Source organism: Carcharhinus amblyrhynchos, unplaced genomic scaffold, assembly GCF_965287045.1.
Source record: "Carcharhinus amblyrhynchos unplaced genomic scaffold, sCarAmb.v2.hapA scaffold_534, whole genome shotgun sequence".
NCBI lineage: Eukaryota > Metazoa > Chordata > Chondrichthyes > Carcharhiniformes > Carcharhinidae > Carcharhinus > Carcharhinus amblyrhynchos.
Genome location: NW_027650274.1, coordinates 41,778 through 56,522, shown reverse-complemented (window position 1 = coordinate 56,522; position 14,745 = coordinate 41,778). Strand labels below are relative to the sequence as shown.

Sequence of the window (14,745 nt, the reverse complement as noted above, 5' to 3'; positions counted from 1 at the left end):
GACTGAGGCTATACTCATTGGAATTCAGAAGAATGAGGAGAGATCTTATTGAAACATATAAGATTATGAAGGGAATAGATAAGATAGAAGCAGGGAGGTTGTTTCCACTGGCGGGTGAAGCCAGAACTAGGGGGCATGGCCTCAAAATAAGGGGGAGCAGATTTAGGACTGAGTTGAGGGGGAACTTCTTCACACAAAGGGTTGTGAATCTGTGGAACTCCCTGCCCAGTTGAGGCTACCCCATTGAATGTTTTTAAGCTAAGGATAGATAGATTTTGGAACAGTAAAGGAATTAAGGGGAGCGGGCGGGTAAGTGGAGCCGAGTCCACGAAAAGATCAGCCATGATCTTATTGAATGGCGGAGCAGGCTCGAGAGGCCAGATGGCCCACTCCTGCTCCTAGTTCTTATGACAGAAGGTTTGGCCAAGGAGGCCAGTTTTAGAAGGACTGGAAACGCTAATGGTTTCTTTCTCTCCACAGATGCTGTCCGCAATCTGGGCTGACTCCAGTACTGCGCCGAGGGAGTGCCACACTGTGAGAGGTGCAGCCTTTCAGATGCGACATTGAACCGAGGACCAGGTTTGTCCTCACAGGACGATCCCATGAACTGCGGCGCAGTTCTGCTCACGTGATAGGAAGGATGCGATTGCCCTGGAGGGGGGACGTGGAGGAGATTCACCAGGATGCTGCCTGGGCTGGATGGTCTATACTATCAGGAGAGATTGGATGGGGCGGGGGGGGCGGTTTCCTTGGAGCAGGGAAGGTTGAGAGGGGACCTGGCTGAGGTGTATCAGATTGTGAGGGCGTAGATAGGGCAGACAGGAAGGAACTTTTACATTAGCAGAGAGGTCAACAACTAGGAGGCAGAGATTTAACAAAACTAAGGGTCATAGTTTGAGGATAAGGGGTAAACCTTTTAGGACTGAGGTGAGGAGAAATTTCTTCACCCAGGGAGTGGTGGAATTCACTCCTACAGGAAGTAGTTGAGGCCAAAACGTTGTGTGATTTCAACAAGAAATTAGGTATATCTCTTGGGGCTAAAGGGCTCGAGGGATATGGAGGGGAAGAGCTAGGAGCAGGAGTAGGCCATTCGGCCCCTCGAGCCTGCTCTGCCATTCAATAAGATCATGGCTGATCTTTTCGTGGACTCAGCTCCACTTACCCGCTCACTCTCCTTAATTCCTTTACTGTTCCAAAATCTATCTATCCTTGCCTTAAAAACTTCAACGGAGTGGGGGGAATCAGTTATTGAATTTGATGATCAGCCATGGTCAAAATGAATGGCGTAGCAGGCTTAAAGGGCCGAATAGCCTACTTTTGCTGATAGTTTCTATGTTAGGGGGTGAAAGACTAAGAGGGGAGTTGAGGAGAATCTTGTTCACACGGTGGGAGGTGGGGATCTGGAACTCGCTGCCTGGAAGGGTGGCGGAGATGGGAAGAGGGGAGTTGAGGAGAAGCTTGTTCACACAGTGGGTGGTGGATGCCTGGAACTCGCTGCCTGGAAGGATGGTGGAGGTTGGAAGAGGGGAGTTGAGGAGAATCCTGTTCACACGGTGGGAGGTGGGGATCTGGAACTCGCTGCCTGGAAGGGTGGGGGAGATGGGAAGAGGGGAGTTGAGGAGAATCTTGTTCACACGGTGGGTGACGGGGATCTGGAACTCGCTGCCTGGAAGGGTGGTGGAGGTTAGAAGAGGGGAGTTGAGGAGAATCCTGTTCACACGGTGGGTGACGGGGATCTGGACCTCACTGCCTGGAAGGATGGTGGAGATGTGAACCTTCATCATGTTGAAGAAGTATTCAGATATTAGCTTGCGCTGCTGGGACAAGCACTGGAAAACAGGATTAGTGCAGTCAGAGCTTTGTTGCCTGGTGTAGATGGGCCAAATGGCTGTAAATGCTACTGAGTCGATGACCACGATTGGACGAGCAGAGAACGAATCAACAGGACATTGCGTATATTACCTGTATGGCTCGTTCTGTGAAGACTGCAGTGTTCTGACTCCTCTCCACAATGGGCTCCATCTCAGCTTGGTTCTGGCTCCATTTCCTGGGGAGGCTGGAGGCGTTGAAGGTCGGAAAGGGCCCAGGTTCCTTGGCGGCTTTGCTCTGAGGCCCTGGGGTGTAGTTGTCTCTTAAGGGCTGAGGCGGCAAGTGGCCCCGAGGGGGGGATTCCCTCGCCGCAGCGGGGGGCTTGGCTTGCTGGACGGCCCCGTAGCTGACGTCCTTGCAGACGTCCATCACGTCGGCCGAGCGGAAAGGCTTGGAGCCGCCGGGCATCTCGTAGCTCTCGTCCGGCTCCAGGACTCTCCCCTTCGATGCGGGCCCGCCGTCGGGGTGCCGGGCCGGCGCCCTGCTGTCCAGGCTCCGCGACCGCTTGCGGTCGTCAGAGGAGAGGCGGCCATGCCTCACTGATCTTCCCCGCTGCTGCCCGCCGCTCGCATCAAATTTGCTGATGAGGCTGTCTACGGAGGAGAGGGGCTTAGTGTCGATGGCGCCCAGCTCATCAGGCTTCACCGAAACGTCAGTGGCAGAGGAAGCCTTGCTGACCGGTTTGGACCTGCCGGTGGAATTGGCTGTGCTGCCGCGGGGTTTGTCCAAGTAGCCCTGACGGCCCCCCCGGGCACTGCTGACCGATCGCTCGCTGCTGGTTGACGTGGCCGAGCTCCGGGCCCAGTGGTCCGCCCTCTTGCCGGGGGCCAGCGGGTCGGGACCCTCGTCCGGGCTGAGCAGCGAGCTCTGAGAGTGGCACTTCCTGAGCTGCTCGTCGGGCGGGGTGGGCCTCCTGCGCGGCAGGGAGCCGTGGCCCTCGTTCTCCTCCCGCCAGCTGCTGACCTCCCTGCTGCTCTGCAGGCGGGCGCCCTGGTCGTAAATCCGCACATAGTGCTTGGAGCCCACCTCCTCGTCGGAGCTGCTGCCCTGGGAATCTCTGCGGGGGGGATGCCAGGCTGAGGTGGCGGGGACCCCGTAGGGGTTCTCTGGAATGTCAAAATCTGCCGCGTCCGTGTCCATCCTGCTCTGCGGCCAGGCTCCAGGGGTCACAGTGCCGTTCTCTTCCGGGATGCCACCTTTGGCGTCATCGGGCCGACTCTGTGCCCTGGGAGCTGGAGACACCCCATCGCTGTTATTCAACACCACAAAGGGTTGTCCCGAAATCCCCTGGACTCTGACCATAACACCGTAGGAATTGGGGTTAGCCGTGTTCTTCCTGGCTTTCTTGGGCTTCTGCGTGTTCTGCAGGTCATTGATAAAGCGTATCTGGACCCCGTAGTCCAACGGGGGCTGCTTGCCCGTGGTGCTTTGCTCACCATGCTGCTCCTCCATTGAGACTCAGGCTTCTGAAGCAACAAAGAAAGAAAGAAAGAAAGAAAAAGAGAGCAATCAACACTCTGGCAAACACATCCGGACACAGCGCAGAATCCCAATCCGTCACCTACAATTACAGAACAATTCAACGTCAACCAAGTTTAATGCAGACAAGCGTGAGGCATTGCACTTTGGAAGGACAAACCAAGGTAGAACATACAGGGTAAATGGTAGGACACCGATGAGTGGAGTAGAACAGAGGGATCTGGGATTACAGATACATAATTCCCTAAAAGTGGCGTCACAGGTAGATAGGGTCGTAAAGAGTGCTTTTGGTACATTGGCCTTTATAAATCAAAGTATTGAGAATAAGAGTTGGAATGTTATGGTGAGGTTGTATAAGACATTGGTGAGGCTGAATTTAGAGTATTGTGTGCAGTTTTGGTCACCTAATTACAGGAAGGGTATTAATAAAGTTGAAAGAGTACACAGAAAGTTTACAAGGCTGTTGCCGGGACTTGAGAAACTGATTTACAGAGAAAGGTTGAATAGGTTAGGACTTTATTCCCTGGAGCGTAAAAGAATGAGGGGAGATTTGATAGAGGTGTGTAAGATTGTGACTGGTATAGATAGAGTGAATGCAAGCAGGCTTTTTCCACTGAGGCTAGGGGAGAAAAAAAACTAGAGGACACGGGTTAAGGGTGAAAGGGGAAAAGTTTAAAGGGAAGGGGGTGGTGGTGGGAGTGTGGAATGAGCTGCTGGATGAAGTGGTGAATGCGGGCTCACTTTTAACATTTAAGAAAAACTTGGGCAGGTACATGGAGAAGGTGGGAGAGAGAATGTCCAGGGTGCGTGGCGTCCTTAATTAGGCTGGCTGCTTTTCCCGAGGCAGATGGAAGCGTAGACTGAGTGTAAGGCTTGGATAGAGTGGACGTGGGGAAGATGTTTCCACTAGTACGAAAGACTAGGATCCAACGATGCAGCCTCAGAGTGAAGGGACAACCCTTGGAACTGAGATGAGGAGGAATTTCTTCAGCCAGAGAGTGGTGAATCTGTGGAAATCTTTGCCACAGAGGAGGCCGGTCATTCAGTGTCTTTAAGACAGAGAGAGATAGGTTCTTGATTGGTAAGGGGATCAAAAATTATGGCGAAAAGGCAGGAGAATGGGGTTGAGAAACGTATCAGCCATGGCAGATCAGACTCAATGGGCTTGATTCTGGTCCTATAACCTATGGTCTAATGGTGCGTTTCACGGAGGGTACAATATGGGAGGCCAGACAGGGGTGTGTGTTGGAATCTTCAAACAAGGAAGATAATAAAAGCACGGACTGGGGTTGGATTCGGGGCAGATAAGGAGAAAAAGTTGAAAGAATATTTACCAGTCACAAGTAGGATCAAGTTAGAGAGAGGCAGAAATGGGCGGGCTCCATAACGACGCAGCTTAGGTGGCCAGGAGCAAACAGCAAGTTAAACTCTGCAGAGTGCCCCGCCAATTAATCATTAACTCTCCTTGATCTACACGGGCAGAGAGTCACTTAATTAGGAACCTTTGCATCAGGGTTGCTTGGGCACAGAATTTCTAAGATCCCATGGTGGCGCCTTGCCGCGGGGCAACTTGAGTCAATCAGCCATTGAGAATGCCTGAATAAATACGGTCTGCTCAGACAGCCAAAGCGAGTGCCCAGATACATGTTCTTCAATGAAGTTACCAGAAAACAAATTACAAAATTACTCGGATGTTACCGGGATTTGATGGTTTGAGTTATAAGGAGAGGCTGGATAGACTGGGGCTTTTTTCTCTGGAGTGTAGGAGGCTGAGGGGTAATCTTATAGAGGTCTATAAAATAACAAGGGGCACAGATCAGCTACAGTCAATATCTTTTCCCCAAAGGTAGGAGAGCCTAAAACTAGAGGGCACAGGTTTAAGGTGAGAGGGGAGAGATACAAAAGGGCCCAGAGGGGCAATTTTTTCACACAGACGGTGGTGAGTGTCTGGAATGGGCTGTCACAGGCAGTAGGAGAGGCGGGTACAACTTTATCTTTTTAAAAGAAGCATTTAGACAGTTACATGGGTAAGATGGGTATAGAGGGATATGGGCCAAATGCGGGCAACTGGAACTAGCTTAGTGGTTTAAAAAAAAGGGGTGGCATGGACAAGTTGGGCCGAAGGGCCTGTTTCCATGCTGTAAACCTCTATGACTCTAAGTGGACAAAACCACAGCAGGAAACCAATCTGGGTAAGGGCGAGATGGTCCTTTTTTTGGAATTCGAGAAAGGCAACACCACCCGTGACACATCCGATTCAACATCTTGACTGTTGTGCTTTTAAGCTCCCTGCCTGCACGATGGAAAACAAAAGCCCAAGTCAGAGCATTCACCACAGTGAATAGTGGGATTCGATGTGCAGTCAGTCACTCTTCGATTCTGCTGCCAAGTAGTTATTTAGGCGCAAATAATGACTGCTTGTGTACATTCGAAGAATGGGCTACGTGTGTGGGGCTAACATTGCACTTAGAACCAATTCCGTCCACTTCCGTTAGTCACACTTTCAGTAAAGGAATTTACATCCACAACCAGCAGCAAAGAAAGTCTAGCCAAACAAGTAAAAGGGAGGCGGTGGGATGGTGGTTACACATTAAAAAAAAAATCTGATTTACTAAGCATAGAATTCCTGCAGTGCAGAAGGAGCCCATTCAGCCCATTGAGTTTGCATTGAGTCTCTGAAAGAGCACCTTCCCTCGGCCCTATCCACGTAACCCCACATATTTACCCCACCAATCCCCCTAAACCTACACCTCTTTGGACACTAAGGGGCAATTTAGCATGGCCAATCCACCTAACCTGCACATCTTTGGATACTGAGAGGCAATTTAGCATGGCTGATCCACCTAATCTACATATTTTTGGACACTGAAGGGCAATTTAGCATGGTCAATCCACCTACCTAGACATATTTGGACACTAAGGCTCAATTTAGCATGGTCAATCCATCTACCTAGACATCTTGGGAACGTGAGAGGAAACCCACGCAGACACGGGGAGAAGGTGCAAAGGATGTTGATGAATTGAGGTCGGACTGAATGGTAAAGGATGTAGTCTTCGACACAAGGGAGAAACCCTGTGGAACCCACATTACACGAGAATGGAACTGAAGGCAAGTCATTAACTCAGGGAAATCATGATCAAAGGTCACATACGGAGGAGAAAGAATCGTATCTTCTCTTACAGATAATGGCTAATCCACGACCAACGGGTAACTCAATGTTATTTGACATTTATATTAATGACTTGGATGAGAATATAGGAGGCATAGTTAGTAAGTTTGCAAATGACACCAAGATTGGTGGCATAGTGGGCAGTGAAGAAGGTTATCTCCAATTGCAACGCGATTTTGATCAACTGGGCCACTGAGCTGACTAATGGCAGATGGAGTTTAATTTAGGCAAATGCGAGCTGATGCATTTTGGTAGATTGAACCAGGGCAGGAGTTACTCGGTTAATGGTAGGGTGTTGGGGAGAGTTACAGAACAAAGAGATCTAGGGGTACAGGTTCACAGCCCCTTGAAAGTGGAGTCACAGGTGGACAGAGTGGTGAAGAAGGCATTCGGCATGCTTGGTTTCATCGGTCAGAACATTGAATACAGGAGTTGGGATGTCTTGTTAAAGTTGTACAAGACATTGGTAAGGCCACACTTGGAATACTGTGTGCAATTCTGATCACCCTATTATAGAAAGAATATTATTAAACTAGAAATAGTGCAGAAAAGATTTATTAAGATGCTACTGGGACTTGATGGATTGAGTTATAAAGAGAAGCTGGATAGACTGGAACTTTTTCCTCTGAAGCAAAGGAGACTGAGGGGTTACCTTATAGAGGTCTATAAAGTAATGAGGGGCACAGACAAGGTGGATAGTCAATATCTTTTCCCAATACATGTGACAATAATAAATCAAATCTATGTACTCTATGAATGGTATGCTTTGTCTGTATAGTGTGCAAGGAACAATACTTTTCACTGTATCCCAATACACGTGACAATAAATCAAATCTAATCCAAAAACCCACTTTTTAAAAAGTCCCTTATTGTCTTCCACAGGTCCTATCACCCAGGTTTCTGTGGCATAAAGAAAAGTAGGTCAGTATCAATAAAGGGAGGAAATATATGGGCAAACGCCCTTAAAGTTTATTTATTAGTGTCACAAGTCGGCTTGTATTAACAGCGCAATGAAGTTATTGTGAAAATTCCCCTAGTTGCACACTCCGGCGCCTGTTCGGGTACACCGAGGGAGAATTTAGCACAGCCAATGCACCCTAACCTGCACATCTTTCAGACTGTGGGAGAAAACCGGAGCACCCAGAGGAAACCCATGCAGACACAGGGAGAATGTGCAACCTCCACACAGACAGTGACCCAAGCCGGGAATCGAACCCGGGTGCCTGGCACTGTGAGGCAGCAGTGCTAACCCACTGTGTCATCACGTATCCTTCAACGAGGTGCAAGATTTGCTTATATAACACTTATTTTGGTGCCACACCACCAGTAACAGTACTGGCACCTTATCAATATAAAACATTTATAAACGACCTCATCAACCTGAGCGACACTTGGAAAACTGACCCAAAAAAACAGCCAAAGTAAAAAACGACAGAAAAAGAATCAAGGTTGAGGGAGAAAATCCTCGGGGCAGTATCTCTCCTCATACGTCAGACCTGCCGTCCCAGAAATCAGCCTGGTAAACCTTTGCTGCACTCCCTCTATAGTGAGGACATCCTTCCTGAGATAAGGACACCAAAACTGCACACAATACTCCAAGTGTGGCCTCACCAACGCCCTGCACAATTGCATCAAGTCTCACCACACCAGGTTAAAGTCCAACAGGTTTATCTGGTAGCACAAGCTACTAGCTTTCAACTCGCCTGAAGAAGGGGCAGCACTCCAAAAGCTAGTGGCTTGTGCTACCAAATAAACCTGTTGGACTTTAACCTGGTGTTGTGAGACTAACTGTGTTTACCCCAGTCCAACAGTGGAACAGGCACCCCCACGTCAATTGCATCAAGACATCCCTGCTCCTGTACTCAAATCCTCTCACTATCAAGGCCAACATACCATTTATCTTCTCTACTGCCTGCTGTAACCGACTGGTGTGCAGGGACGATCAGGTCTCGTTACACATTCCCCTCTCCTAATTTATGGCCGGACAATAATCTGCCTTCCCGTTTTTGCTATTCACCAGCTATAGGTAGATCAAGATCATAAAGCTCGCTTTGGATCTCGAGGTGGGCTGGAGAAGCCTTGTTGAATGTTATTTAGGGTTCAAATGGCCCTAGATTTGTGGTGACTAGCTTCACACTTACTGAAATTGTAGTCACAGTGCCCCTGTGGGTTTGTTAGGCTGGTTATCTTTACATGTCCAGCTTCCTCAGAAAAATGCACCGATGATTCATACCCACGACTTACATATTTTGTGCATTCATCTTCAAAACCACTGCATGCAATTAACGACAAGACACAAGTCAGGAGTGTGATGGAACACTTCCCACTTGCCTGGGTGAGCGCGACTCCCAACAACAACCTCCACTTGCCTGGATGAGCGCAGCTCCCAACAACAACCTTCACTTGCCTGGATGAGCGCGGCTCCCAACAACAACCTCCACTTGCCTGGATGAGCGCAGCTCCCAACAACAATCTCCACTTGCCTGGATGAGCGCGGCTCCCAACAACAATCTCCACTTGCCTGGATGAGCGCGGCTCCCAACAACAATCTCCACTTGCCTGGGTGAGCGCAGCTCCCAACAACAACCTTCACTTGCCTGGATGAGCGCGGCTCCCAACAACAACCTCCACTTGCCTGGATGAGCGCAGCTCCCAACAACAATCTCCACTTGCCTGGGTGAGCGCAGCTCCCAACAACAACCTCCACTTGCCTGGGTGAGCGCGGCTCCCAACAACAACCTCCACTTGCCTGGGTGAGCGCGGCTCCCAACAACAACCTCCACTTGCCTGGGTGAGCGCGGCTCCCAACAACAACCTCCACTTGCCTGGGTGAGCGCGGCTCCCAACAACAACCTCCACTTGCCTGGGTGAGCGCGGCTCCCAACAACAACCTCCACTTGCCTGGGTGAGCGCGGCTCCCAACAACAACCTCCACTTGCCTGGGTGAGCGCGGCTCCCAACAACAACCTCCACTTGCCTGGGTGAGCGCGGCTCCCAACAACAACCTCCACTTGCCTGGGTGAGCGCGGCTCCCAACAACAACCTCCACTTGCCTGGGTGAGCGCGGCTCCCAACAACAACCTCCACTTGCCTGGGTGAGCGCGGCTCCCAACAACAATCTCCACTTGCCTGGGTGAGCGCAGCTTCCAACAACACTTGAGAAGCTCGAAGCCATCCAGGACAAAGCAGCCCCGCTCGATCGACACGCTAACCACAAACACTCACTTCCTCCACACAGTGGTAGCCGTGTGTACCATCTACAAGATGCACCACAGCAACTCACTAAGGCTCCTCCCACAGCACCTTCGGGGACAGCAGACACATGGGGAACACCACCACCTGCAAATTCCCCCTCCGAGCCACTCACCATCCTGACTTGGAAATATATCGGTGGGATCAAAATCCCTCCCTAACAGTACTGTGGGGGGTGTACCTATTACCACTTGCAGGACTGCACCACCACCTTCTCGAGGGGCAATCTGGGGATGAGTAATAAATGCAGGCCTGGCCAGTGACACCCACATCCCAGAAACAAATAAAGAAAATTAACATTTCCTCTTCAGAGACATCCCAAGAATTACAAAGTGAAAAAGGTCATCATCAGTTCCTTTACAAAAATACAAAGAAAGATGCGCTGGGGTTCTCATTTAGCCGGACAAATGCAGAACTGAGAATTGGTTTGAACACCCTGAACACAAGGGAAAGATAATAGCAGAAAGGGCTTTGTTCCTCACAGTATTACGCTTAGATAAGTTAGCGTGCAGTGCTCAAATCGGTCAGAAATAAAAAAAGGTTCTCCAATTTCTGAGAAGAAAAATCAGTAAATCAAATTATTATAACTCCCACCGCATCCTCTCAAGTCCCTCGGGCTGTGGCGGGGAAAAGTCACATCATTATAAATATCTCATGCAAATCTCCTGCTATGCCAACTTCCAAATCACACACAGTACAACTAAAGAGGGTGCAGAAGGGGTTTACTAGGATGTTGCCTAGTCTGGAAACTTGGTTTGTTCTCACTGGAACGACGGAGGTTGACCTGATAGAGGTTTACAAGATTATGAGTGGCATGGACAGAGTGGCTAGTCAGATGCTCTTCCCTAGGGTAGAAAAGTCAAGTACTAGGGGACGTAGGCTTAAGATGCGTGGGGAAATGTTTAGAGGAGATATGCGGAATGATGGAGGTTGACCTGATAGAGGTCTACAAGATTACAAGTGGTGTGGACAGAGTGGATAGTTAGATGCTTCCTTCCTCGGGGAGAAGGACATAGGTTTAAGGCGCGTGGGGGAAAAGTTTAAGAGGAGATGTACGAGGCAAGTTTTTTTTTTTTACGCGGACGGTGGTGAATGTCTGGAACGTGGTGCCCAAGGAAGGTGGTGGGAGGAGGTATGATAGAGGCATTTAAAGGGGCAACTAGATGAATCAGATGGGGATGGAAGGATACGGACTCTAAGTCTACACAGTTTTAGTTTGGGCAGGCATTATGATCGGCGCAGGAGGGCCCAAGGGCCTGTTCCTGTTCTTTGTTCTTCTTCAACGTTCACATTTGGTGTGAAATTTAATAGTGGCCCCTGGCCATAGAACCTCTGAACGGGCAGAAGGAAGCCATTTGGCCCACTGAGTCAGAAACAGCATCCCACCCAAGCCCACCTCTCTGCCCTATCTACCTAACCCTGCACCTTTAGCAAAACACATTTCAACTGCAATCAATTCTCGTTCTTCTGAATTCCAGTGAGCACAGGCCATTTGACTCATACCTGGGGTACTTCTCCATCTGACCAGACAACCCACCAGCCAAACGTCTACCTTACTGGCCAGTCCTGATCCCACCAATCAGCAGCAGGCACAGGGTTGCAAACAGGAATAGCTGACTTGACCTCTTCCGAGGCTAGGGGTGCAAGAGAGGGCAAAAGAACCTCCTGCCCCGGCTAACACACCATGCAGGTTAAAAGATGGCTGGTTGTTAAATGAAATTTGTTAATGTAATGGCCGAACTGTGTTTAGGGGCTGTGTGTCTTAAATAGAAAAAAAGACTTGGTTTGCACACATAGATTCAAGCTGACCGGCAACAGGTTTTATTAAAGAGCTGCTCTCTGGTCTGCACCAGAATGCGAAACCGAAAACAAAACAGCAACCTGAATACGCACTCGATAACGACATCGCCATCAAATCATGTGATCAGCTGTTAAAGCAACCTGCAACCCTTTTTAATATATAAGGGTCATGGAGGCTGGCTAACACCAGTCACTGTCTAGATTCACTAGAATGGTGCAGCAGCACCACCCCCCCCAGACAGATCTTGGAACAGCTTAACAAACTGAGAACAGAAAATGCATCATTTTGTCAGGTGGTCTGGAAGTTACCCTGAGCTCTGTTATAAGATCTACATCAGGTCGTGAAATCAAAGGTAACACACAGCACTGACGAAGGGTCATCCAGACTTGAAACGTTGGCTCTATTCTCCCTCTACGGACATGGTCAGACCTGCTGAGATTTCTGATTTTGTTTCAGATTCCAGCATCTGCAGTATTTTGCTTTCACTTCACAAAGCCTTGCCCTGCGGAGAGAGTTTACTGACTTCTACCACATATCCTCCTCCAGCGTCCCAGCTACCCCCTATTTATAAAGTATTCAAGTATCCATTACCCATCCCCTTAAGAGTAAGAAGTCTCACAGCACCAGGTTTATTTGGTATCACAAGCTTTCGGAGCACTGCTCCTTCCTCAGGTGAGTGACTCACCTGATGAAGGAGCAGCACTCCAAAAGCTCGTGATACCCAAATAAACCTGTTGAACTTTAACCAGGTGTTGTGAGACTTCTTACTGTGCCCACCCCAGTCCAACCCCGGCATCTCCACATCAAGGCCATTCCCTTAATGTGACTGACATTAACAATGTAACTGATACCGAGAAGTAAATGAAAAAAATACTACAAAAATGGGCTGAATGGCCTCCCTCTGCACTGTAAAGAATCTGTAGGCTCGGTCAAGGGGTTTGATAACTAAAAGAATGTGCAAGGTTTCAACTTGATTTATTATTGTCACGTGTATTGGGATAGTGAAAAGTTTTGTTTCTTGCGCACTATACAAAGCATACCGTTCATAGAGTACATAGATTTGATTTATTATTGTCACATATATTGGGATATAGTGAAAAGGATTGTTTCTTGCGTGCTATATAGACAAAGCATACTGTTCATAGAGAAGGAGAGGGTGCAGAATGTAGTGTTATAGCCACAGCTAGGGCGTAGAGAAAGATCAGCTTAATGTGAGGTAGGTCCATTCCAAAGTCTGATGACAGCAGGGAAGAAGCTGTTCGCGAGTCCATGGGTCAGCAGATGTCTTGGTGCACAGAGCAGCGGCGTCACCTCACTCCACTACTGCACAAGGTTCAAGAAGCAGGAGCCAGAGGTAGGCCGTATGGTTGGTACATGGCCTCAGACTTTTGTATCTTTTTCCTTGATAGAAGAAGGTGGAAGAGAGAATGTCCGGGGTGCATGGGGGGGGGGGGTCCTTGATTATGCCGGCTGCTTTTCCCGAGGCAGCGGGAAGTTCAGACAGGGCCAATGTACAGGAAGCTGGTTTGCGTGATGGGACTGGGCTATGTTCACCACCTTTTGTTGTTTCTTGCGGTCTTGATCAGAGCAGGAGCCCATACCAAGCTGTGACACATCTGTTAAGAATGCTTTCTATGGTGCATCTGTAAAAGTTGGTGAGAGTTATAGCTGACATGCCAAATTTCTTTGGCCTCTTGAGAAAGTAGAGGCGTTGGAGTTGCAGAGGTATGGAAAGCACTTGAAATATTCCAGAGTCTCTCCTTCAAAACGGGAGCTGGAATACTTGACTGGCTAGCCAGGGATGAAAGGAGAAGAGTTTTTGTTTTTGGCAACACTCAGGGACAAGGCTGAGTTTCTTGCACGCAGCACTGAAGAGATCCACAAACGTCTTGCAAATCTGATAGAAGGGCAGGCAAGGACATTGCAATCAATCAGGAAAGCGTAGATGACGTATCTCTATGGCAGACTGAGGTTAAACAGTGTGCCACCTACACTGTATTTAATTCTGTGAGAGAGCGGCTGATCTTTGATAAGGAGGTAGATTGCCACTGTTATATAGAAACTAGAAGCAGGAGGAGGCCATTCAGCCCTTCCAGCCTGCTCCGCCATTCATTATGATCTTGGCTGATCATCAAATCCAATATCCTGATTCCTCCCCCCCCCCCCCCCCACCCCCCTCATATCCCTCAATCCCTTTAGCCCCAAGAGAGATATCTAATTTCTTCTTGAAATCACACAACGTTTTGGCCTCAACTACTTTCTGTGAAAGTGAATCCCACCACCCTCTGGGTGAAGAAATTTCTCCTCCCCTCAGTCCGAAAGGGTTTACCCCGATCCTCAAACTCTGACCCCCTAGTTCTGGACTCCCCCCACCATCAGGAACACTCTTTCTGAATATAACCCTGTTAGAATTGTATAAGTTTCTATGAGATTCCCTCTCAGTCTCCTAAACTTCAGTGAATACAATCCTAACCAACATAGTCTCTCCTCATATGACAGATTTGCCCCTCTTCCTCAAACTGTTGATGGGGTTTAAGGTCCCCACCGCCCCACGAACCAGCTAACCTACACTGACTCCTCGTTAAGCAGTGCCCAATTATAAAAATTTGCAAATTCCTCACTGCCTCACCCCTTCCCTTTCTCTAGCCTCCTCCAGGCCTATGATCCCCAAGATCTCTGGGCATCCCTGATTTTAGTTACTCCATAGCTGCCTGGAGCCCTAAGCTCTGGAATTCCCATCCCTAAATCTCTCCCCACTTCTCCTCCTCAAAACCAACCTCTTTGACCGAGCTTTTGATCACCTGTCCCCCTAGTAGTTCCTTATGTCGCTCAGGGTCAAACTTTGCTTTATAAAACACTTCTGGTGAAGTGTCCCAGGGCATCTTACTAGGGGAGGCAGTGGCATAAGGGTATTGTCACTGGAATAGTAATCCAGAGTCCATGCGCAAGATCTTGGAAGGCAGGTTAAAAATCCTACCATGGCAGATGGTGAAATTTGAACTCAATACAAAATAAATCTGAAATTAAAGCTCGAATGGTGACCAAATGCCGCCAAACCCTTCTGTTTCACTATAGGTGGCACGATGGCACAGTGGGTTAGCACTGCTGCCTGACAGCGCCAGGGACCGGGGTTCAATTCCCGGCTTGGGTCATTGTGTGGAGTTTGCACATTCT

The 14,745-nt window shown here is 49.0% G+C and overlaps 1 protein-coding gene across 5 annotated transcripts in view; it reads right to left on the bottom strand.

Moving 5' to 3' along the window:
- The window catches only part of cgna (cingulin a), a 75,574-nt gene that overhangs the window by 42,481 nt on the left and 18,348 nt on the right, over positions 1-14,745 (bottom strand). For all 5 annotated transcript variants that reach the window (XM_080184036.1, XM_080184034.1, XM_080184031.1 and 2 more), the window contains exon 2: positions 1,963-3,335. In XM_080184036.1, the coding sequence (XP_080040162.1) occupies positions 1,963-3,321 (1,359 nt within the window). In that variant the 5' untranslated portion in view covers positions 3,322-3,335. The remainder of the gene's footprint in view (positions 1-1,962; positions 3,336-14,745) is intronic.